This window comes from Podarcis pityusensis (genome assembly GCF_964106645.2).
Source record: "Podarcis pityusensis genome assembly, chromosome: 4".
Classification (NCBI taxonomy): domain Eukaryota; kingdom Metazoa; phylum Chordata; class Lepidosauria; order Squamata; family Lacertidae; genus Podarcis; species Podarcis pityusensis.
The window spans coordinates 36335172-36360573 of NC_138027.1; the positions used below are offsets into that span (position 1 = coordinate 36335172).

Sequence of the window (25402 nt, forward strand, 5' to 3'; positions counted from 1 at the left end):
GACCTATACTAAAAACAATGGTCTCTACTGCAATTGAAGGTCTTGTGCTATGACAAGTAGTCCTTTCCCTCTTTATAATATATTAATCTTTTAAAATGGCAGAATATAACTTGAGTTTTCTGTAGGAAAATTGCAGCTTTTTAACTTAGCAGCACATCAACAAGGTTCTTATGAATTAGAAGGCTTGAAACCAGTCTTAATGATCCTTTTTGGGACTTATCAATAAGTCTCTTCATGAGGAGCAAAGAGATAGCCAAGTATGATTGCACAGAATTACAATCTGAACAGTTTAGAAGTGGGTATGTCATACGTTCAGATCTTTATGAAAAAATATAGGATATGAAAAATTGGAATTCCAATATAAATTATATTTATAATTTGTCACCATAAATGAGCTAGAGTGCCAAAATCAAATCAAGTAGTGTTGTGACAATGAGTTGCTAGGTGAAAGACCTTCTCAAAACTGGCCCAAGGGAAAGGGCTGAGGATGTGCACCACAAACTGAGATGTCCCTGATCTTGCCTAATCTGATTTCTGGAAAATGGATCACAGCCTTAATTTTGGAGACCTGGTTCCTGATCCCCTCCTTGCAGTACTTTTTTCTAGTCTATATTCAGTCAGGAACAGGAGTTCCTCTGAATGATTGCATCTGTTTTTATAAAGTAACAACAGCTTCATTGGATGTTGAACCACTAGGCCAGGTGATGTTGGGCATGTCACATATGGTGGTTGGGTTGAAGAGATGGGTGCCTTATATTGGCTCTAAAACAGGGGCAAGGAAACTTTGAACTTCTAGAAAAGGAATGAGGAACCCTCAGGCCTCTCTATCTGGCCTTGGGACTCTCCCTGGACCCTTCCTTCCTCAGACCACACCCCTCACTGGACCTGCTCCATGCCTTCCTTGAGTGCTTGCGCTCATCTGAAATGTAGCCTTCAAGAGTGACCATGTCATGCTTGCCTTGATCAAGGATGCAGATGTGTATGTAAATTTTTGTCTGCATGGCTGAAATGTAGCCTATTATTCAAAGGTAAGAGTCACATCCATTGCTTCACCACTTTTGCTGCTGCCCCACTCCTCAGAAGTATGTGGGTCCCTGAAGGTTCCTCAGAAGAGAATGTAGGCTTTGGGTTGAAAAATGATCCCCATCCCTCGCTGTAGATGTTGTTGAACTCCAGCTTCCATAAGGCGAAGCCAACTTGGCCAATGATTACAGAGGAAAGGCATTGCAGTCCAGCAACATTTGCGGAGCCACACATTCCTCATTCCTGCTCTGAACACAATTGTGGTATCAGAGCAGTCAGTGTATTCAGACTGTATTCTTCACAACAGCTGCATGAGCAACAGACGATATGCATTTTCCCCATCTCACATCACAGCTTGTATTCATTTGGACCACCTGTCATTCAAGCTAAACAATGCCAGGGAGTGTATGTGAAAGTAAAGGGGGAGACTTCAATGTTGACAAGAGAAGGAAGAATTAGAGCACATGTGGATTTTTTTCTGGAGCTTACCAATAACACTTCATTTAAGAAGTTGAAGGTCTTGATTTAGCCTGTGCTTTGGAACGTCACAGTGTGGTGCACCACTAGGAACTCAAGGCAAACATATTTAAGAAAAATCTTGCGCAATTGGTTGATCTCGGCACTGAATATGCTTTTAAGGTAATAATGTGAGCTTCGAAGAAATAGTGCCACAATAATTGCATTTGGATTCAACAGTGCAAAGATTCAAAGTACCTGTGTTAATATGAACTTGTCCCCAAAGCTGTGATGAATCAGCAAATAATTCTTCACACAGGAAATTAACTGATCCTACCTTCCAGGAGTGCAATCTACCTGGTCACTGCTAATATAACTCGACACAATGGATCTATTTGGCATGCCTGATAATATTCAAGGCATGAACATGGGCACCTTTCATCAAGCTCATCATGGAATGAAGGGCTAATCTGAAATGCATACAAATGGATTTTTAGTATATGTTCCAGGTACAATTTACATTTCAGGGAAACTATCATATAATGCAATTTAATATTGTGAACGTTTAATTTATTTTAAAATTGAAGCCATCTAGACCTTGAAAGTTATCGGCCATATGTCAAAGAAAAGCTGCCCACTGTTGCAGTCAAAATGCCCTCCAAGAGGCAGACCAAAGACAAAACAATGTATTACACATTCAATTTTCTCTCTCTAAATAGCAAAGATACAACAGTAGGGAAAAATCAGTAGTGAAGGCCACATTTTCCCTTGCATTTGCTTGATGCTAAAATACAAAAGGAAAGAAAAAGGAAAAAAAGAGATTAAAGCTTCTTTAAAAGAAAAAATGGAGATAAGAAATAAGTGACTCATAGTTGATGGGGCAAGTCAGTACAAAAACAGTTGGAAATGCTACACAAGAGTAGAAAATATGAACAAGAACAAAAGAGGACTATCAGCTTGAAAATGGTCACTCACCACCTTGTAAACATGAAAATGCATTTCACAGATTAAAAGTTTATGGGAAGTAAACTTCTTTAAATTATTTGTCAGTTCAACCCTGATTCAAAAAAGTATGGCTAGCAAAAATACAGAAGATCAAATCCACTTATGTCTTGAAAGGAGCAGTTTCCCCTCCCTGAAAAACTGCTGGAACTCTACTCTTTGAAAATGTCTAGAGAATAATCTCTCTCTTGCACGCAGTGTTGCACTTGCATGTTAGCTCTCATGTTCACACTCACAAACTTCAGAAGGACAGGATTGCTGCAAGGTTTTCCACACTGCTATAGATTGAGACGTGGGGAAATGGTCGGAGGAAAGCAGGCAAATTCTCTTAGAATGCTCCGTGCTACATCAAGGTTATTTTGGGCTATTTCAAGCGCCCGCTTCACTTCTTCAAAGGAATAGCCTTCTCCCATAAGTTTTGCAATTTTTGCATCAACGTTTTCTATAGATGGGTCAGAGTTATGTGCCTTCCTATGGTGTATTTCTGGAGCAGTCCGGCGAGGCAGTGGTTTAGGAGGTCTGGCTGGTGCTTGTGAACCATCTGCACAAGAAGAAAATCAAAAGAAAAACACAATTTGATATTCAATAAATTCACAGCCAATGTTTCTGTGTGGAATTTTTTATTAATTAGCTTAATTTGTTAGGGTGCTGGGGAAGTGTTTGCAGCAAACCTGAATCATCATATGTCATTTTTATTTTTACACATAATGTTTCCTAAATGCACCATACGATTATACTTAATGAAGAATAAGGTAATATGAGACAGCAGATCACTGATCACTTATTATATATCACGGATGGGGAACACAGAGTCTCAGAACATCTGGAGTGTGACCACTCCCATCATTTTTACGCATGATAAATTAGTGATTCATTTGTCATATTTTAAGGTTCTTATTCTGCCAAATAATTAAACAGATTCTGATCACCCATAAAATGAGCTGGAATGAATATAAAATGTGCATTATGTGTTGAATCGTTCAACACAATACAGAATACAAATGCTATCCACAAGTGTTTTATTCAATTCAGGTTAAAGGTGGAACAGTTCCTCATGAATATTATTAATTACACAGACTATAAATCCAATAAAAAACTTTCCAGTTTATACTATGACATGATTTAGTACACAGATTTTCATTTAATTCAGCTTAAATTGAAAGTATTGATACAATTCACACTGCATCATTATTTGTAGTGCTGGTTGAAACTCGTGGATATTTTAGAAGATTGTGGTAGAAATCTTCCAAATAATGTAGCCCACACAAATATCAAGACGACTATAAGCATGTCATGCAGCAATTTGGTTAACGTTTAAAAAAGAAATTTGGCTGGGATCAGGAGGACCACCACTAATGGAAAACAATTAGTTCAAGTTAAAGAATCACACCCTAAGTAAGTTAAAGCATGGATAAAGTTAACTGTGCAAGCTTTAATGGTGGCATTTTATAAAGAGAACTGTTTTGTGTTCATTGCGGATTAGAGCAGGGGGTGGGGAGCCTCTGGCCCACGGGCCAATCTGGGCCTACCAGGGAGTCCAATTTGGCACTGCATCAGTTGGCATCACTTGTAACATCAGTGGATGGTGGGAGGGCAGGGAATTCAGCATTTCCTGCAGGTTGAGCAATGCTGAATTCCAGCAGGGAACAGGTACCAATTCATGGGTTAAATCCTGCCGCGTTGGATGCAGGTGAGTGACAGATTGGCTATGAGATGCCTGTTAAATGCTGGCTTCTTTCTCGCCCTCCCCCAATGGGGAGAGCAGAAAGAATGGCTTTGCTACCCCTGTGCTCTGTGAAGTGCTGAGCATAGGGCTCACAACAGCATTTGTGCTGCTGTTTCTAAAAGCCTGACCGCAAGCTGGCTGTGAGGCACCTGGGAACACAGTGCAAGGGCTTTTGGCAGGTCGGCAGGACAACCAACCTGTTCATCTTGTCATGCAATAATGACAGTACGTGACTGAGAGTTAGGCAGGCCCACCCACCTCTCAAATTTGGCCCCTTGGAATAAAATAATAATAATGTATCCATCCTTGGAACAGAACCAAAGAACCCCAGCTGCAGCCATGGTCTTCTGAGGGGAAAACTTCTAAAATCCCAGGTAATATTTATCACTGAAATGTTTAGGAATAAGGAGTTCACTTCCCAACACCAGCTATGTTTATTTAAAAAGGAACTATCTTCAGTTAGGTATGTTTGGTTTGTAATGTCTGTTTCCAACTACATGAAACTATACTTCATTAGTCTAGGTATACAAATGAACATTCAATACACTGCATTATGTAATCTTATTTGGTGGAATACAATATATATCTATGTCAGTGACTTTTCTATTTTCAAGTGTTGTATTCTGAGGTGTGTAAATGATAAACGGGCAAGTGTATTTAAATGCCTCATATAACCAGGTCTGATTTTTTAAAATATACATATTAATACTAGGCTTCGGCTTGCAGAACTACATTTCCACCTAACATCATGGGAATGTAGGGTCAAGTTTTCACAATGTGCATATGCTTCCTGGGCAGCTGCTGTTGCATTTAATAACTGTCCAAACTAGGAACTCGTGGAGTACAAATCACATACTTTGCACATTCCTGAGGGATCTTGGGAGAATTCTGGTTGGCATAATGGGCACTCTTCTTAATATCTTAGGTTACTCTGTGGAATGCAGATATCACTTAAGTGGTTGACAGGATGGCTCCCAAGTGCCTTCTCTTGCTAGGTAGAGCCTCTTCAGCTACCTCACGTAACTGAGCAGGCAGGGAGAATGCCAGAATATAAGCAGCAAAACTCACTGTGACTCTGGCCTAACAAAATTCAAAGCTCATTATCAAGCATATTCGGTGGTGGTGACGACAGTGAAGAAGTAATACTTCTCCACAGCTACTGTGTCCTTACAATGCCTCTTATAAGAGCTTTTCTGAGTGATTCATGGCCTACTTCGACTTGGCCCAGCTGACGATGTCAAGTTTGATGCATTTACTAAGTGATGATGTGTATACTACTTTGAGGACAAGCTCACACATGTACGCTGTGATTTGATGCTAATGTTGTGAAAGTTCTAGCTAGTGATAAAGTGCCCCATTTGATCCTGTGTTACTAGATGAATTTCAGTTGCAGTAGCGACAGGACCCAGGCAAGGCTCTTGAACAAACACACCCAATTCAGGTGAGGCAGTGGAAATGTTAAACTGGCCACACAGAGGTGCATTTTGCATCTTCATATCTTCATCATACAGTTTCTGTCACATACTGAAGATACACTTCTTTATCCTGGCCTTTTGACATCTGAGATGTATAGTTGCATGACTCACCCTATATTGTGATTGTAACTTGTTTAAAACTGCTTTTAACATTGTAGCTTAAATTGTTGAAACCTTTCATGGGGCCTTGTGGTGAAAGGTATATACATAATGTTAGTAATAATCCATCAGTCGGACCATACACCAAGATCTTCTCCTGAGGCATTCTTGTGGTTGCCCTGCCATCTGAGATGTGACAGGCAGGGACTAGAAGAGGCTATTCTTAGTTGTGGCACACCCCTTGTGCTGTTCCTGCAATATTTTCCTAGACCTTATTTCATATAGTATGATTTCTGTTTGTCTATATGTAATATTACCTTTGAGTAGGGAGGGAAACTAGTATGTAGTGTGGGCCTGAGAAACACAGCTATCTCTCTAATAAAGTAATTACAATAGAAGTTCAGATAAAGATGGACAGTGTGAATGCCATAGATCACCAATCTCAAATGTTTTCTTTCCTTATAGTAATTCATTGTGTTCAGTATCACAAAAAGGACAAAGTTATCAATTTGTTCTTTGAGGGAGAAGGTGGCAAAGAAATGGTTCTGTATACTGTGCTTTGTTTACCTGAACAAGATGGAAGCTGGTCATAGTCCTGCGATGTTCTGTGTGTTTTCATATTTTCACCAGTTAATCTTCGAACTGGAGGTAAAGGAACTAAGCCATTTACAGGATCAAAGAAAAGATCTATACAATTTTAAAAACAAAAGGAAACTTTATGCTCATAGGATTATAGTAATCAAAGAATATGAAGTTCAGAAATGAATACAAATGAGATCACTGGTGGACTAATAAATATAGGCTTAATTCAAATGTCACAAAATGTGCTATGGAATTGTGCGTTCCTACATACCCACATGCAGATTTTCCCTTTCCTCCCATGCTATGTCAACCAGGTAAATCACAATCAGGTGAAAAAGGATTTATTTCTTCTAAACTATGGTTTGCAAATCTATTTCAAAATATAGTTTCAAATGAAGGTTGGGCTAGAGCTGCTGTGCATTTTTGCCTCCAAATCTCAAGGTGAAAAATACAAATAGGCCTCTGGTGGCTACCCTACATCAAACCTTGTCATGCTGTTTTTCAGTACAGCAGCCATTGCTCCTCACTCCACTGAGCAGCAGCACTTTTTAAAAAAAAAAACCCCAAGAACTCTGAGCAGCAAGAGTGGAAATACATTCAGACAACAGGGCTTCTGTACCACCTCCTCCCCTCCACTACAGCTCCAAAGTTCCCCTGAAAAGTCATTCTTGAGGATACAAGACTCTCGAAAATGAGATGGAATGCTCTTTGCTGTAGTATAGCAACAGAGTGGTATGTATCAACAGTAAACAGTGAGAACAGAAGTAGATCCAAATGGTGGTGTTTTTGAAGGGTTATGGAAATATAAGGCTACTTCAAGAGATTTGGACAATGTTGTGCGGTAGACGCTGTACACTGTTACCTCACTATTTCAGAAAAAACCCTATAATTTTACAATAGTCCTGTAACATATGCTTCTTCATCTTCAGCATGAGAAAAAGAGTTTCAGTTTGAGACTTAGTTACGTGCACAAAGACACCTGCTGCGTGATTTCTCCAATATGCCTCTTTGAACTTCAAGTGCCCTATCCGGAAGTGGTGCATACATTTGTATTTGTCAAAGTTCCTTACAATTTATCATTCACTATACTGTATATAAATCATCTATTTTCTTACGATGTCTAAACGGTAAGTTTATAGTTAGAAATATGACCAAAGCTAGCTAGCACTTGATGACAGTTCCCACCCCCGTCTGTCTATGTCTCTATTAGAAGATGAAAAATGTATTCTCTTTTAAACTCTTACCTGCAGGAGGAAGGTAGAGTTCGTGTCCCGACAAAGGTCTGCTTCCTGCAATGAGTGGCTTTGATTGCTCAATGAGGCTGTGGCGTGCAGGGGGTGGCGGAGGGGGAAGCGAGGGTGGCGGGTTGTCAGATGCATCTTCGCCTGCATTGAGAGAAAACTCATTAAATAAGCGAATCTTCATTAATGCTATGATCAAAAGTGAATCTTAAAATTGATTTTCTCTGGCCAGGAAGAGAGGTGCTTCCTCCAAAGGTTTATCAAGGAGTTCAGTGACTCCAGTAATGAAATTGTACATCATAAAAGTGAGGCTTCCAAACAACACTTAACGCATGCTGTGAATGACCTTTCGCTGTATCGTTTTTAGAAGTTTTCTCTGTGTTGTAAAATTATCTGTACATCTGCATTTGAGCTTTCATGCATTGTGGGTTCAATGATGAATGCAGGATGAACTTTCTTTCAGGTGATTATGACAGATCATAATTAAACCCACAAACAAGTACATATATGAATGCTCACATGAGCTGTAATTTTAGCACGTAGCATCACTACCAGGAAATGCTTATTGACAAGGCAACGGTCTAAACAGCAAGAAGAAACATGGGCAGGATCCATGGACCTGTCAGCTCAATTCACTGAGCCATGGAACATCTTCAGTGGGAAAATACAATGGCAACAAAACAAGAAATCTTAACGACTTTAAAACGAGCACCATAGTATAACGAAGTAGAATAAGGCTTGTGATGTCATTTCTTAAGAGCTTTTGAATTCCATTGTGCTTTTAAAACTTTGCTTTATGCAATAATCGTCTCACCTACAAATGTATTACTTAAGTTATAGCCTGGGATACAAAGAATTATGTAGGGAAGTCCACGTGCAGGAGAGTAGTTCTTCCCTTCTAAAAAGCAGCACCTAGTATCATGTTAGAGTCATTTGTATTAAACTGTTTGACTACAAGATATTTTTGCCGGGCTACATTTTATCATTTAAAATATAATATATCTAGTTGTATATGTATGTGTGTTCATTTATGTCAAGTTTAAACATCTACAATATACCTACAATTTGTGGCACTGTTTGGTCTAATATGTTTAAGTAGCCCAACTATGAATTCATAAACGAAGACAAGTTCATTATTCCACTAGCGCTCCTCTGCATAATTTATGCTACAAAAATAGATGAAAATAATGTATTACCTGGAGGGTGCACAAGCAGGTCATAATCGGAGGGAGTCCTGTTGACTACTGAGCCATGTTTTAAGTTTTCCCTCAAAGGAGGTCGGGCAGGTGGTAAAGGTACTGGAACAGTAGGCTCAAAGGTATCGCCTAAATAGCAAAAGTAGATTTCTTAAAACTACACCTTAAAAAATAATCTGGCTTTCTTCTAAGCATGGAAAAACAAAGTTTAGAAGTCATACCCATCTCTGGATGTTTCAATCTTTTCATCTCAGAGGCAGAATTGTGTGTTTCGCTCATTATTCCATTCTCGCATACACTGAAAGCAGAGATTGAACACCGGCATGTTAGTTATATGAAAACAGAAAAAGGAAATTCACCATAGATTATCATTAATTCATTAAGCCATTGTATTTCTAAAAATACCCTACTGGTTCACCTTTCTAAAATGGGGATGGGATCAGAAAACTAAAAACATTACTAATTAATAACAATTTTTAAAATTGAAATAGTTTTAATGTAATTTTTATTCCTATCTTTGCAAACCACTTCAAGGTGCATTTGTAACAGTAAGTGGTACAAAAAATTATTTATAAATAAATACTATCTCCAGAAAAGAATTCAAGAGCAATGCGAGGGTGCCACCCCCTTTTGTTTTGTACTTGGTTGGAAAATGGAATTTTTACTGCCCAGAGTTAAGAGTCTGGATTACCCCCCCCCTTTTTTTTTTTGCTTTCCAGAGTTGCTATACCACTCAGTGTGAGAGACCTAACCAATATAGGGATGACCCTACTTTGGCAAGAGATGGGGAGGGAGATGTCATGTGGCTGTTTGCATGGCATTACATTGCCCCAGATGGAGCTGGCTGAATGAGCTGGTTTTAAATTACGCTTAATGTTGCTATATAGTTTTAATGCCCTGTAACAACTGGTTGACTGGGGATTAGTTGAGTTATCTGTATGGCTGGAATAAATGAATGTGAGTGAGGTTTGGCTGTGGAAGATGATTAAGGATGTATTTGGGAGTAGTTACAGGTGTAGGGATGTGTGGGTATAATGGAACTGCAGCTTCTATTTCAGATATTTTGCTTAGTTACTAATTATACTGTTTTATGTAGTTCTTTTGCAGTCAGTTGATTTTTATCTAATATTTTATGTTTATGTTCTGTTTTCCTGTTAATTAAGTTATTTTAAATGTGCATTTTTTAATATTTTAACTTTGTACTGTAATGTTTTGTTTTATTTTGTAATGTTTTGTTTGGTGCCTTGATTCAGTCTGTAAACAGTATTGAGATTATTATGATGTTTTAAATATAGAGCAATGGAGACATTATTTAAGCAAACAAACAAGCATCTGGAGGATCACCTTTTAAAAAGTTATATTGACCATATCATATTTTGTATGAAAATGATAGTAGTTGGTATCACCCTAATTTGAACATTTGCATCAATAAATTAAAACATGAAATTAAACTGAAACTAGATATACTATCATGCCAAAGAATGATTCGACCATTGCCTTCAAACCATGCCTTACCGAATGTGAGACTTTATATTATGACAATGAGGTGACTGTGAAGTCAAAGAAACAGGATGGGATGAAGGAATCTTGTATTCATCTTCTTCTAAACATTCTCTTGGTTTCTCAGGGAGGGAATTTTTAACAGGAACAGGAGACCTCAAGAGAAAAGTATATCAAACCCAGATAAGTTTCTTTGTTATAGTAGCAGATATTGATGACATTTATCGGTGATTTAAATTGAGCTTTTCCCAGGGCTGTTAGGTTAAGATTAGCAGGTGGTCACCTAATAGGCTTCCCAACTGAGGAGGGATTTGAACCAACAACTTTCCTGGATCCAAATGCAACACTCATTGTGCCACAAATTTGGTGATTTTTCACACTCTATGTAACAAAAATATGCAATAAATTCAGCATAAATATGAATGGAATATGATGCTTATTGATAAGGTAGCTACATAACGTTTTCCCGTTAGAGCTAAGGAAAATTATGAGATTTCTGGTGCCCCCTCAGTTAGATGTTAGAAGCAGTGGACACTTGACATAGTAATTTTATCTTCAGCTGATGTCCCAAAAGAGAGAGAGAGATAACGGGAATTTAATTTTTTTTTTATCATTCATCAAATGATCCTGAAATATATAATGTAGGTGCCCAATATTAAATGACAGAGAGATGGCGTGTTTAGCAAGATCTGCACACTTCCATTTTCATTAGTTTAGGAACAAACTACATGCAAGTTTAAGAAAGCCTAATTCAAGAAAAATAGAAGCAAAAGCCATTTTGGGTGGAGAAGAACGAGGGAAGGGTAAAATAGGAAATGCTTAGTTGTTTCCTATCAATGGCTTTTCCACTCAAATTTCTTCCCATCCTCTGTGCAGGGTGGATTCCAGATATCTGTTTTAACTATTACACTTCATTCAATGTACTACATAAACTGCATAAGGTGATTCCACATGTTCAACCTGGCCATTATGGGCAAGTTAAGAGTGTAAAAGCCAAGTAGAGTGAGAGTTCTACATATATTAAACATACTCCAAAGTTTGAAGAAGAAAAGAAGAAGAAAGTCAGTTAAAAGAACTCAAGACATTTAAAAAATGTGAAGCAGAAATTTAACTGACAGTAACAGAAAATGGATTTTCAGTAGAAGATGAGAATCTGAAATTTAAATATTCCTGCAGTGCAATATTTAACCACCTTCTGTAGAGGGAGCCAAAGCACATCATATATTCAAACAAAGAGGTTTCTGCCTCTTGTCTGTACCCCAACTAAATATTCAAAGCTAAAAGTGTTAGCATAATTTTAAATTTAATGTTGCTAACCCACAAAACCAGGAGCACAGGATAAAGCTTTGTGTGTTCCTAAAGCCCTTCCATTTTCTCTAGACTTAGTTTAAACCATGTTGAATCCTCATTTGCCTTCCTTAAATGAGGTTGACTATTACATCTGAATAGATTAATTTTTGTCTTAAAATCTAGTCTGTTTTTACATAACGTTAAGGGGAATTACCCACCTTAGTTCACTCAATCCAGTTTGGTACATCCAAATTAACTTAACTTTGAACCCATCAAATGATCTTATTGTTAATGAACTCAAAGAGGCTTACTAAAACCTCTTATTTATCTGATGGGATCTCATTGAGTTTCCTGCCATATATTGATATGTTAGGCTGCAATCCTACCCACAACTACCCTGAAGGAAGCTTTATGGAACTCAGTGAGACTTACTCCCAGGTAAATAGGTCTAGGATTGTGACCTTAACCATGTAAGACTGGTTTATTTAAAGGTGACTCCCATGTTCTGCAAATAGCTTTGGAAACCTCATTCTGCTTTAAAATCTCCCTACTAATCTATTTGCACCAGTCTTTTGAATTTCTGTTTAAGTTACAATAGCCATAAAATATTATTGAAGGATATGGCTAATTTTACAATGCTATTAATAAACATGTCAAGAAATGTTGTATGCTTTAAAATGTGCTCCTATTTATTTTAAGCATTTATATCCTACTCTTCAAAAAATCTATTAAGGGCAACTTATCAATAAACAAACCAGTATTGATTGATTGCACTCAATAATGTTAAGCCAATACAATGACTTCTAGGCATATTGAAGTTCCACAGTTCTACAAGAGAGTCACATCATATAGTTTGCCCTGGAAATGTTAATTGTTCTCCAATCAGCAGAAAAGGAACATTCCATCTTCCAAAGTTTTACAATGAGTAAAAGCTCATGGAAAGTGTTTGTTTGCCATTAACAGGATCTGCTGTGCTTAAACAGCATGGCACATCCAGCTTACAAAGTAACAAACATATAGCAAAAAGCCGTTTCTTGCAACTACTAATCTATGTATGGTGACACTTGTTACGCTACCACTACAATATTATATAACACTTTTGCTATTTATGAGGAAGTATCATGTTCTGAGAGCCTGTTACTAGGTCAGCAAAGCAAGAGGTTAAAACAAAGAACATCTGGAAACACAGCATAATATTAGTATGGTAAGAGGTTACCAAGAACAATAACCTAAACACAGAACACATTCCACACATGATGCATTGACTTTGTATTAATTCAATACAAATGTGCACAATAAAAGAATGTACATGCCGCATTATGACGAGTAGGAAAACAAGATAAAAACTGTGACCGTTAGAAGGCAGGGAAAGCATACTAATGAACCCAAGAAAACACTTCATTATTACTCATTTGAAAGAAGTGGTTTCTTGGGCTCATTAGTATGCATTTACCCTAAGTTCCCATTTGCCTTTGGCTAGTATCTGAGGCTGGGCTGCATCTTTCTATGAAATAAAGGAGGGGGGTGGGGAAGAGTGTATTTCTTGTTCAGTTATGAGAAGCAAACCATAGGATCTAATCGAATGGGGCGTAGAATATATTTGGTTGGTTTTTTCTCCTGGCAAAAATACCTCCTGGGGAGCTGCTTCAACAAAATATACAAAATGAACTGCTAACATGCTTATTTCCTCTATCACGATGAACTTGGAGTTAGGGGAAGAAGCAGAGTAGCTCTGACAGGTCTCTTCATATTTTAGAGTATCTCCTTGAGAGGCAAATCCCATTTCCACCACATGCTAATTCTGGTTTTTACAACACCCCTGTCGTCCATGATTTCCAGAACTTGACCAAAGAATGACGCTCATCTCCTGTATAATTGATACGTCCCACAATGGGATTTGGAGGAACTAGAGCATGCTGATTTTTCATTTCGTATTCCTCCAGCAGGAAATTCATCCCTGGTTTCTTGTAAATATGCACCTTTTTAGGGTGTTTTAAAATCATGTACAGACAAGTATAGATTCAGGTAGGTAGCTGTGTTGGTCTGATGCAGTCAAAATAAAGAATTTAAAAAATAGTCCAGTAGCACCTTAGAGACCAACTAAGTTTGTTCTGGGTATTATATAAGGGTCTGGTGACTTCTGTTTCAGTGTATCTGAAGAACTGTGCATGCACATGAAAGCTCATACTCAGAACAAACTTAGTTGGTCTCTAAGGTGCTACTGAGCTATTTTTAAATTTTATTTAGACAAGGTACATTTTAGTTTTAACAGAAATTTAATTTGTTGACTTAATCAAGCCAACTTTCTTTTCCCTCATACTTTGTAAGCAGTATTCTTAACTTTAAAATAAAACTTACTTCATATTCGGCAAGACTGAGGCAACTGGAGGAGGTGGTGAGAGCCGAGGTGGAACATCATACTCTTCATTTCCTAGATGGCCATTTGAAAATATCTGCACAAGATGGATTTCTCAGTATTATAACTCTTCCACAATGTGTAGGTAAAATCAATAACTGGATACATTATTTAAGTCCTTCCCCTCAAATTTAATGTATCTCAATATGCTCTTTGTAGTCCAATACTGATATAGGTAAAGGTAAAGGGACCCTTGACCATTAGGTTCAGTCGCGGACGACTCTGGGGTTGCGGTGCTCATCTTGCTTTATTGGCCGAGGGAGCCAGCGTACAGCTTCTGGGTCATGTGGCCAGCATGACTAAGCTGCTTCTGGCAAACCAGAGCAGTGCATGGAAACATTGTTTACCTTCCGGCCGGAGTAGTACCTATTTATCTACTTGCACTTTGACGTGCTTTCGAACTGCTAGGTTGGCAGGAGCTGGGACCGAGCAGTGGGAGCTCACCCTGTTGTGGGGATTCGAACCACCAACCTTCTGATTGGCAAGCCCTAGGCTCATAATTCTACACAAATAGTGGTCTTCTTCTTAACTCCAGGCATTTAACACAGACTGGCCTAGTTTGCCATCATGCGAAGACAAACCACGGCTGAGTGTGTACAAACAAGCTTCTGAGGAGAATATTGTGGCCGCTTTGTTCCTCTCTGGTTGTTTTGCTGCTGTGTGTCACACTGAGCTAAGCCATAAGGCTTCATTTGTAATCTGAACCAGGACTAGTGGTTTAGCTCTCTCCAAAGTAACCATGAGCAAACCAAGCAAAGTAGACACAATCTCCTTCCCAGGAGGTTGCACCAACCCATGGTTTGGCTTAATCTGATGTGCAAACCAGGCCTATATATTTATTCTATGTTCCTTTCTGCCTTACTCTTCTCTCTTACTTAAATAAATGTATTTATAAAACACAAAGAAATCTCCAGAAAACCACAAAACAGGAAAAAATGAAGCTATTGGCAATAGAAAGTCACTATCATAATAATTTGATTAAAGTTTTTAATAGTTCCCTCTTTTTTTGTAACCAAGTAACCCACAAATTAAAGTGTACAAGCTGTAGCATTACTTTAAATGAGTAGATGTAATTATTCTTTGATTGTTAACAGGATTTCAATTATATAGCTGTCAAATGGTAAGTAAAGAACAATAAAATGGCACTTGAACTTGTGGGCCACAGTGCCAGAGTGTGAAATAAAATTAAGCTTCATGCACCATGGATCTCTCACCTTGGCACTTTCTGAAGGCAAATCATGGCGTCTGTGTTTTCGCAGAAATACTGGATCAGAACTCATTCGACAGTGCCGACCATTAATATTTGAGCTTGCTGTGAGTCCAGGTTTGGGAGAACCATCTCCTCCTACTATTCGACATCCTGCGATATTATTTGTTCCGCACACCTCTCTGGGGCACCAGGCTTCGAGCGGCATAGGCTGGTCTCTGGAAGGCACACTTTCAGGATGATGCAAGTGTCTGCTTAACCTATTATCTGGTGGAATGGGCGGGGGTCTTTCTGGCGGAGGTGGGGGAGGATCTCGTACAGGCGGTGGTGGTGCAGGAAGAGGCTTGTCTTGCTTCCTCATCATGCATGGAGAAGACTAGGGAGACGCAACAGAAAGTAATATATCTATAACTGCATGCATTACAAACAGGTTTGCTTTATCCACAGAATTATCTTCAGAAAAAACTAAGCAAGGCTTTAAAGTGCTGGGAAAACTATTCTCTACCTGCAATGTTTTTCATTTCCCACACAGCCCAATCCCAATTATTGCAAGTGAGATTATAATAATAATTCTTGACAGGAAGTTGAAATTTAAAAGATCTATTTTCTTTCCCATATAGGTAGGAAGCGATATTCTGCAACTATGACATTTATTGGCAAGAGAATAGAATATTCTTTGCATGTTCACGCAGCACCAAACTTTTGCTAAGTAATAATGATCAGAGTATAACCAGTTGAAAATTTTAAAAATAAAAACCACTATAAAATAGGTAATGTGAGATGTAAAGTATTCATTACAGAAAATCAGCAATATACTCAATTCCCAGAATACACCATCATGTTCATCATCTTAAACTAATGTCTGTACTCACGGCTAAAGACCAGCAACACTGACCCTACACTGCCAGTTTAAATGACAGTTAATTAAAATTATGATAGCAATGAATAAACATTTTATGTACTTCAGTTGTCTAAGCATTATGAAACCAGAATGAAATTTAATTTGCAAATAGAACTGCCAAGATACAGGCAAAATGCTGATAAAAAGTAAATTGTAAGTTATCACTGGTCATCCACACACATACAGGCAGGCACACAGACTCACTAATACAGTTTTCAAAGCATGCCTTCAACATTCAATTAAAAATCTAATTATATCTGGTGTACCAATTACAACCCAAGTGATCTTGCTTTAGGAAGAATGCTTGTGCATAACTGTACTATTTTGTTGACTATTCTTTCTGCCTTAAAGAAAGCATATTTTCTGAATGCTTTCCCTCTCAAAGAGCATTTACAATTTGCAGAGAGTACAGCTTTTCCCTTTATGTAACTGTAAACCATGGGTCGCAAATTTCTTACCTTAATTTCAACAACATATGACAAGTACAAATTATGGGTGGTATTCATCCAAGTAGAGCAAAAGCTTCCAGCTGCACAATGGAACTTCATCTCCTCCTCCTCTCCCACCAAACCCTCTAAATCTGTTCTGGTGAACCCTCCAACTATCTGGAACAGGTGCAGAGTATGTGCAGGAAGAGGAGAGGGAGGTGAAAAGCTGTTGTGCAAATGGAAATGCTTCTGAATGAAACATTTTCACTTGATACCACTCTATGCATATGGAAATGGAGATAAATTTGAAAACATTGCACAATTTAAATGTAAGTCGGATAATGAATTTTTCAAAGGCTGCATTTGCATGTAACGCAAAGCCAAGAACCATCATTTATTAAGCCAAACTGTGCACTGGTACACGATTCTCCCTTCCTTCACGGGGCTAAACAAATCATGAAACAGGCTAGCTTAGTGTTGCAACCAAGGTTGTGGTTTGTTAGGGCAAAGCAAACCATGAGGTCAAATTCAGATGTAACACTAAGTTGGCTTCTCCATGGCTTTGGAAAGAGGTGAAAAGTGGGAATACTTGCACTGTGTGCACCAGTATGTAGCTTGTGTGCAAATGTTTAAGCCAAGCTTTATGACTTTGTGTTATGTGTGAACACGGCCACTGTTTTTCACTTGCTATTTAGTTTTTGCACACTGGAATAATAAATAGTGAACTCTATTGGCATACTTAAGTTTTCATAGAAAGGTGAGATACAAGTAAAATTTGACACCAGCATTTCTACTGCGTTAAATTGGTATGGCATAGGATGGGGGATATTACAATAGAAATGTTGGTTTTTTTTAATGTCATAGGGATGCCTATGTCAAACATATAGCTTAGATTCTAATGCCCAACTTAATGTATGCTTTGTGGTATTTTTACTAACTCTAAGTCACTGGGGATCTTTACTATAGCTCTGCAGGGCCCCCAGGTTGACCATAAAAATTACTTTTAACCCAACTTTGGATGCAGGGTTATGTGGGTCTACAAAGTAGGAGAACAATATGTGTTTTTTTGTGGGGAGGGGTTTGAACAGTCCAGAATAAACTGTATTAAACTACAACTGGTTTTTTAAATTTATTTCCCTTTTTCTTACATCCTTACATCCAAGTGCATGCACAGAGGATAGGAACTCACACTGTACTGCCTACTCCTGCAAAGGCAAATGAATATTGGATGGGGGAAGGAAGAGGTATGGAGTGACAGATGACAAGTCAGTTGAGTAATGGAAGAAAAGCAGAGAAGATCAAAGATGAAGAGGAGCAGCAGTGGAGAAAGCAAAAGGAAAGCAGTGGGGATGAGAATCTAAGTGTGAAAGAAAAAGAGGCAGAGGTAGACCAGTCTTCAGCCAGAGAGAACACTGTCATGCAACAGCAGCAGCCAGCACCAAATGACTGGGAAGCTGTAGATGCAATTATTATTGATTCAACAAGAGTGACACTGTTCTTTAAGGGTATACGAGTTATTTGTATTTGATTAGAATTGTTATGTTTATTATTTAGTTAATGTAGTCACTTGTGAAAAATCCAATAGATGTTCTCTCTCTCTCTATAGATAGCTAGACAGACAGTGATCAAGACAGAGAAAGGATTTGTGTGTTGACACAACAGTTTTCATCGCTGGCTTGAATCTCTTGTGGTGCACTGCAGCCTGCTCCTAAAGCAGCAGTTTGCAAGAATGGTGAAAGTAGCAAGGGCAACTTGAGAAGCCTTCCCATGTACCAGCAGGCATCACATATGTAAACACTTACGGATCTCATCTAATTTCTTGGGTGAGGGTGTCAAAACCATAAATGGTATAAATAAGACTACCTTTGGTGAGCTAGTAGGGCTGGCACAAGGGGATCGAGCAACTCCCTTTTGAATTAGATCTAGTCGAGGAGGCACTGGTGGGAGGCTAAGATGAGGTCCCTGGAGGGGTTCAGGAAGTGGCTTTCTTCTTTGTGCAAGTGGAGAAGATCCTGGAGATGTCACTGGGGAATTCTGTCTTTCAGTACACTGCAACAAAGTATTCATAAGGGTTATAAAACGGTTTTGGTTCTGTTTATTGGGATACTTTCATATACACTTTCAAATTCTTATGGCTTATGCACCTATCAACAATTACACTGGCTATATTACTATGATGCCCACAATTTATTTTGAAGAATAAGTATTAAATAGCTATTTTCACAGCTAAATGGCAATTGCAAAGAAATGCAGCAGTGCTAGAATTTGGACAAACAGAGGAGATTCATATTATGAGGAAGATAAAGATATTTGCTCAAAGAAAGAGAAATAAAGACAAATGAATATAATTACAAATTGGTTCCATATGAGAGCATAAATATACCCTACACCAGGGCTTAACAAATACACCTGCTGGAGGTGGCAACTCTCACACTAGACATCCCACTGAGTTCAGGGGAACGAACATTCTAGTGCTGAGGATTTTAGTTTTAAGATTATTTAAGATTGCTCAGTTGGGGATTTTTAGGGTAGTATATTGCTTCAAGTGACAACATCTGGTGCCTCTGTAGTTGAGTTCTACTCCAAACTCCAGCAATATTATCAAAATGCAGTTAATTTAATGCACGGCAATAATTTAATTTAACACAAATTTCTTTGCTCTTTTATATTACATTTTTTAAATGTTGATGTACTAATAAAGCCTACAAGAAAGACACTTTAGCTAGAACTGAACACACTTGAATATCTTGGAATTCTTAAATACATAATCCCATTGAAGTTTTAAGTTAATTAGAAATGAAACTTATTAGAGCAGTACTTGGTTTCTGCAAGTAGGCTATACCCAAGAAATGTTACTACGTCTGGAACACCTGCAAAGTTGCTTGAAGATCAAATCCTTGGTATTTCACATATCAACAATGTGCATTCACTGCAATACACATTTTCATATATTCCACAGTGATAGACAGAAGCATAAACATTTAATTCACACACATTATCGGACACTGATGTCAGTTTTGAAGACTTCTTTTTAACCTGTGTTGTGGTTTTTGGAAAATATTTATTGCTGGAGATATTGCAGTGTGCATGCTATCCTTCACAATAAGTGATTATTTGTAATTTTGCTGAGCTTTTTAGCTCTTCAGTTCTGTTCCTGAGCAATTATTGCCTAACTAGTATTAATGCATTTAAATTGTTTCCATTATCACGGGTGCCACTGTGGTCTAAACCACTGAGCCTTTTGGGCTTGCTGATCAGAAGGTCGACAATTCAAATCCATGCGAAGGGGTGAGCTCCCATTGTTCTGTCCCAGCTCCTGCCAACCTAGCAGTTCGAAAGCACACCAGGGCAAGCAGATGAATAGATACTACTGTGTCAGGAAGGTAAACAGCATTTCTGTGCGCTCTGGCTTCTGTCCCGGTGTTCCGTTGCACCAGAAGCGGTTTAGTCATGCAGGCCACATGACCCAGAAAGCTGTCTGTGGACAAATGCTGGCTTCCTCAGCCTGAAAGCGAAATGAGTGTTGTACCTCATAGATGCCTTTGATTGGACTTAACCATCCAGGAGTCCTTTACCTTTACCTTTTTTATCAGATCAATAGTACAGTCGTACCTCCGCTTACATATCCCTCTGGATACGTAACCTTCGGGATGTGAATGTGGCAAACTCGGAAGTATTTTTCTGGGTTTCACCCCATGGGCATGTGCAGAAGCACTATACATGCTGCATGCATGCGCAGAAGCAGTCCTCCGGTTGTGAATTCCTCGGGATGCTGCTGTGACCTCCGGAACAGATCCCGTTCGCAACCAGAGGTACCACGGTAGTAGCTTATCAGCTTTAAAACCTACTTCTATGGATGAGGTAAGTATTCCACATGGCCCCTCTGCTCAAACTATCAGACTACTTTTTGAGTTTGAGCTATTGCCCTTGGGGGACGGGAAAATCTTACCTTCAGGAAGGAGGTGCCAGGAGGAGAAGGGAAGGATGATAGGTCAGGTGAAACCCAAGAGGGCCTCCTCTTGGTGGCCAGCTTGCTTTATACACCATTTGTAATGAGATGCACAATGTCTCATGATATGGTGGCACATGATCTAGGAAGCTTTGCTGCTGAGCAAAGCCCCTTTCCATTAAGGTAAGCATTATTTCAATACCACAGTTGGGAGGGTGGGGCAGAGCAGAGGAAATCAGGCTGCTTATAAGTCAAGCCCTTGTCAAGCCCATCATGGTTTTTCAAACTTTCAACTTGAAAACAAGCAGTCAAACTGCAAGTTCAGCTGAGCAGCTGGGTGTTTGCCCATCGCTACCATTTTCTTATAAGTAAATAAAGTCTGTAAAACATGAAATACTTTACAGTTTCAGTCTTAAAACTTTTGCAATTGAAATAACATGTCCACACTTTGTTCTTTAGTGTTTGTACAGGGTGAATAGACTTTTAAGAATCTGCAGGCTTGAGCCCAAATGAGACTACATGGAACGGAGGCATAGAAAAAAGGCATAACTGAATAATCATCAGCTTTAGCATTCTGAATCCAGACCAGTTACAGTAGCTAGACTTTAATATTGTATGACAACTCGTGCTTTGAGAGCATTTGCACATGGTATCTTGGTTGGGTTGATACAAGTTTAACGTATCGGCTATTCCCATTAGAGTTTTCCTGTGAGAAAGATTGTCACTTCGGTTTTGTGATTTATTCCTCAGACATTACAAATTTGCATTTTTTGCATGAAACAGAAAAACATATCTGAACCTCATTACTTTCTCTTCAGATATTACAAAGCAGCTACTAAATATGCTCAAGGCAATTGCTCTGGTTCTGGCAAAAGAGTAGCAAACCAGATGGTATAAATGTTTCACAATGCAAAGTAATCTGGATACTGACTCGACATGATGCACAGCGCCATGGAATTCCCAGATTGCTCTGAGACTGCAGCAAGTGGGTAGGGAGATCATGATTTCTGTTAAATGTTCTGAGCATGAAATTGGGTATTTCTGTCCGCAATTGTGCAAACTGTGCTTTAGAAGGTAAACAGGGTTCATTTTATTACATTAGGAGAGGGGTGGGGAAACTCCATCCCATGGTCCAATCTTGGTTTGCTAGGGGTTCCAATTTGGCCTGCTAGGCCATTTCCCCCAAACTTTTCCCATCTGCCCATTTACTGACCTCACTGGGTTTAATTCTACATTGGCTGTGTATCCTGTCTGAAGGGAACAGGATCAAATAGCCAAGGCAGCAGAATTTAATCCCTGCTCATCAGTAAGCAGTAATGGCAGCAGAGACTCCTCTTTTCACACACCTGGTTGCTGCCTGCCCATTCACTTAAAGGAGAACAGTCAGCTGTTTTAAGCAGCACTTTTGCAAAGTGCTTAAAAACAGCCTCGACACTCCCATATCAGCCTCCAGAGCTATATTTTAAAGCACATGATATATCTGGAAATATATAAATATATATATATACCTTCCGCACAGAAGCTAATCGATTCATCATTAAAGATTCTTCTCTGTCGTCGTCGTCATCCAATTCGAGCATGGGTATACCAAAACTATCCATAATGCTGCAGCACCTTGTGTTCTCATCTCGGGGATCAAAGGGGTCCACAATTATGGGTTCAGTTCCTTTGATTTCACAGCGGCAGAAAGGACACCCCTGACCATCAGACTCCTATATGGGTGAAAAGCAAAGTCCTTAATTACTGAGCACTATTTTTATTTGCATGTATAGAACATTCCTCAAGAAAAGGGAAATCAGTGAAAAGAATTTTAATTGTTAATTAAAATTACTGCAAAAGAAAACCCAACTGAATGTCTGTTATTCAAATATAGTTCTGTTTTATTTTTTCTTCCAGGCTTGCCTCTTCATGAAAGTTCAGATATACATCTGGACTTGCAGTTCTCACTAACATGTTGCAGTATTGTGAATAACTACACTAATGGGAACCTCTTTCATTTGGTAGAATTCCAAAAATTAGGTCAAAAGCTTTCATATCAATGAATTTCCACAAACATTTCTAAGCAATTAGGGACATATTATCTAATAGCTTTCAAAAGGTCATATTTGATTACCTTGCACATGAACATCATTGGTATTATGTTCCCAAAATTAAGAGGAATAAACATAAATCACCCAATCTGTTTTTCTCCCTAAAGAAGTAAGTTTTTAATTGTGCATGGTTGTTTTTTACATTTATAAGTAAATGCAACACAAACATAAACAACCGGAGAAAAAATACATGTTTTAAAGAACGGAGCAAAAGAAAGGCAGGCAGGCAGAGAATATCACTTTACAGCATATTGGTACTATTTACTTTACAGTATAGAGGTACTATCTGAGGGGAAAAGAATAAATATTTTTTTGCTTTTTAACCACAGGCTCTATGCTTTATCAAGTGTTTTTGAAACTTCTTTCTTTCTCTCTTGTTTATTTATTTCTTTATCACATGCATCCTCACACCATTATGAATGTAAATTATATCTATTCAGTCAGACTTGCTTAAATAAGACAACATACAAGTGACTTTTCACACTGCCTACTGGAAAGGAGTCTCCACATTTTGTCAGGCCTTGATAACTTACCAAATTCTGACTCTGCCTTATCCTCAAAATCAGAATAGGAGTGCTGTCCTGTGTCTGAAATTGCTCAAAGCTTTAGAGGCATAGGGAATGCTTCTGAAGCAAAATGCAAAAAAATAAACAAATTCTAAACTTGGTCTCACTTTGTGCAGGAAGTAGTCACATTAAAAGAGGTGACTGTTACTAGCAACCTTGACAATGCATTTGTAGATACCCACTTTGGGCTTTAAAATAAGCAATGATTCTATACATATGAGTGATTAGCTACGCACACATATAAATTCAATTCAATGTTATAAGCATACAGGAATATTAGGGCAGTGCATGAGTATGAGAAAGAAACTATTTTTTAAAAAAACCAGGATAAGTTCCTTTTTCTTATCTTATACATTTTAATTTTTATTTCAATGTTTATTTATCCTAGTTTTCTCTCCATTAAAAAGTACTGAGAAAGTTGACATTCAGTACAGAATACCCAGAATAACTGAAGACATGGAGTAGCTTATTTTATTTAATAACGCAGATGTTTCACGATGGGAAAAGGGGACTGGCAATTTCTCCTTAGGCATGTCTAATGAGCCATTATGACAGCAATTAAACACTAACCACTAGCAAGTATCAACTGACATTGCTACAGTATGTTCCTTTCATCAACTCATTAATTATACAGAAGTTAAATTTGCAATGAAGTTTGATTAAATAGGAAATGTGGCTGCTAATGCAAGAAAAGCCCAATGCTCTCTTTCTCATTAGAATTCACTTATTAAGGGTTACACTTTAGCTGGAAATACACGATCTGTGTGTTTGGTTTGGGCCATATTCTTCATCCCCACTGAGGTGTAGAAGGAGGAACAGCACTCCAATGGAAAGTTAACACCTGCAATTTGCCTCTGCACTTGTTTTTACAGCTGTTACACCTAAAGACCCAACAGAGAGTGCAATCCCCATTGGTGAAAGGAGGAAAAGGGATATTTTTAATTCAATTGCCACCATTTCTACAGCCTTCTTAGCATCCTTAATAGTTCTTTAGATTCCACCAGACAAACAAAAGCATGTAAAAACAGAGCCTAAAATTTATACACACAAAGATCACACTGGGTGCAATCTGAGAGAGTTTACTTCCTGAGAGTCTGCTAGAAGTAATAGGACTGGACTCGCTGGTAGCTTCCATCAGATTTAAGTGTGTTTAACTTTCTTTGAATGGTTTCTATTTTAAATGCTTAGGTACAATTTAGGTACAAGTAGGCAGAGTTCAGGCTTGTCAGATTAATTTTGCTTTTTCCGAGAACCCCAAGATCTACCAACAAGAGCCTGGCACAATATTCTAACATATAGCCTCTGAGCACGACTGAGCATAGCAAATTTTGTTTTCGTTACTAGAAACAAGCAGAACGTACTGTACTTTCACATAAACATTCACTCCTGGTTAAGTTTTCTCATTTTGAGAAGCCGAAAAAGTTAATTTGAAGTGAGTTGCTTCAAATAGCCATTTTGAGCAGGATTTAATCTCTGTCCATCAGCTGACGAGCAGAGGTTACATCCTGTTGCCTTGTACCCATGATCATGTTCTCTGCTGGGTATACAGCAAAAAGCCGTGGCGGAATTATAAATCCTGTCCATCAGTGATGTCAACTGATGGGTTAGTGTAGGCATGATTTGGGAAAAATAGACTTTCAGGCCAAACGTGGATCCCTTTGTGGACCATGAGGCCTGGAGGCCAGAGGTTCCCCATCCCTACAGTAAGGGTTCTCCAGATCTGGTAAAGCAAAGGAAGAGGAGTAGGAGAAAGAGAGATGATTCACCTAAGCTTCCTCCTCGGCTTGGTGTTTTATTGCTGGGTGAGTTATTTATCGCACAAGTTCTTAGGAGTGCTGATTGTTTGAGAAGTCTCTCTCTTCTCCACCCATACACCGCCACTTATCTTCTCCATCCAATATTTTTTAAACATCTTCCTCGACAAGCTTACACCTAATAATGCTGTTACTTGTAATTCTCAATAGCTTATTGATCTAGCTTTGAATACAGCCCTGCATTTTTTTTCATATTTGACAAAGTGTGTCAAAGTGCAGGGCCAGATGCCCTCCACCTCATTCCATATAAAGAACATAACTGGACTGGCAACTGAAGCTTATTTCAATGCTGGTAACACGATAGCATTGTCCACAGCACCTGAGGCAGCACAGTAGTTTGAAGTGGCTATGACAGTCCATGTAGCATACACAGGTCTGCCCTCCAACAAAGGGAAATAGCTGCCACTCTGTACCTCAGCATCTGCCACTTGAGGTGACCCT

General features: G+C 38.6%; 1 protein-coding gene across 2 annotated transcripts in view; it reads right to left on the reverse strand.

Moving 5' to 3' along the window:
- Positions 1-2022: 2022 nt before the first annotated feature.
- Positions 2023-25402, reverse strand: part of CBLB (Cbl proto-oncogene B) — a 53976-nt gene continuing 30596 nt past the window's right edge. For both annotated transcript variants that reach the window (XM_081002663.1, XM_081002664.1), the window contains exons 10-19: positions 22000-22203; positions 18406-18591; positions 15221-15589; positions 13949-14043; positions 10316-10456; positions 9022-9098; positions 8801-8929; positions 7608-7748; positions 6349-6468; positions 2023-3022 (exon numbers count right to left, since the gene is read on the reverse strand). In XM_081002663.1, the coding sequence (XP_080858789.1) occupies positions 2760-3022; positions 6349-6468; positions 7608-7748; positions 8801-8929; positions 9022-9098; positions 10316-10456; positions 13949-14043; positions 15221-15589; positions 18406-18591; positions 22000-22203 (1725 nt within the window). In that variant the 3' untranslated portion in view covers positions 2023-2759. The remainder of the gene's footprint in view (positions 3023-6348; positions 6469-7607; positions 7749-8800; positions 8930-9021; positions 9099-10315; positions 10457-13948; positions 14044-15220; positions 15590-18405; positions 18592-21999; positions 22204-25402) is intronic.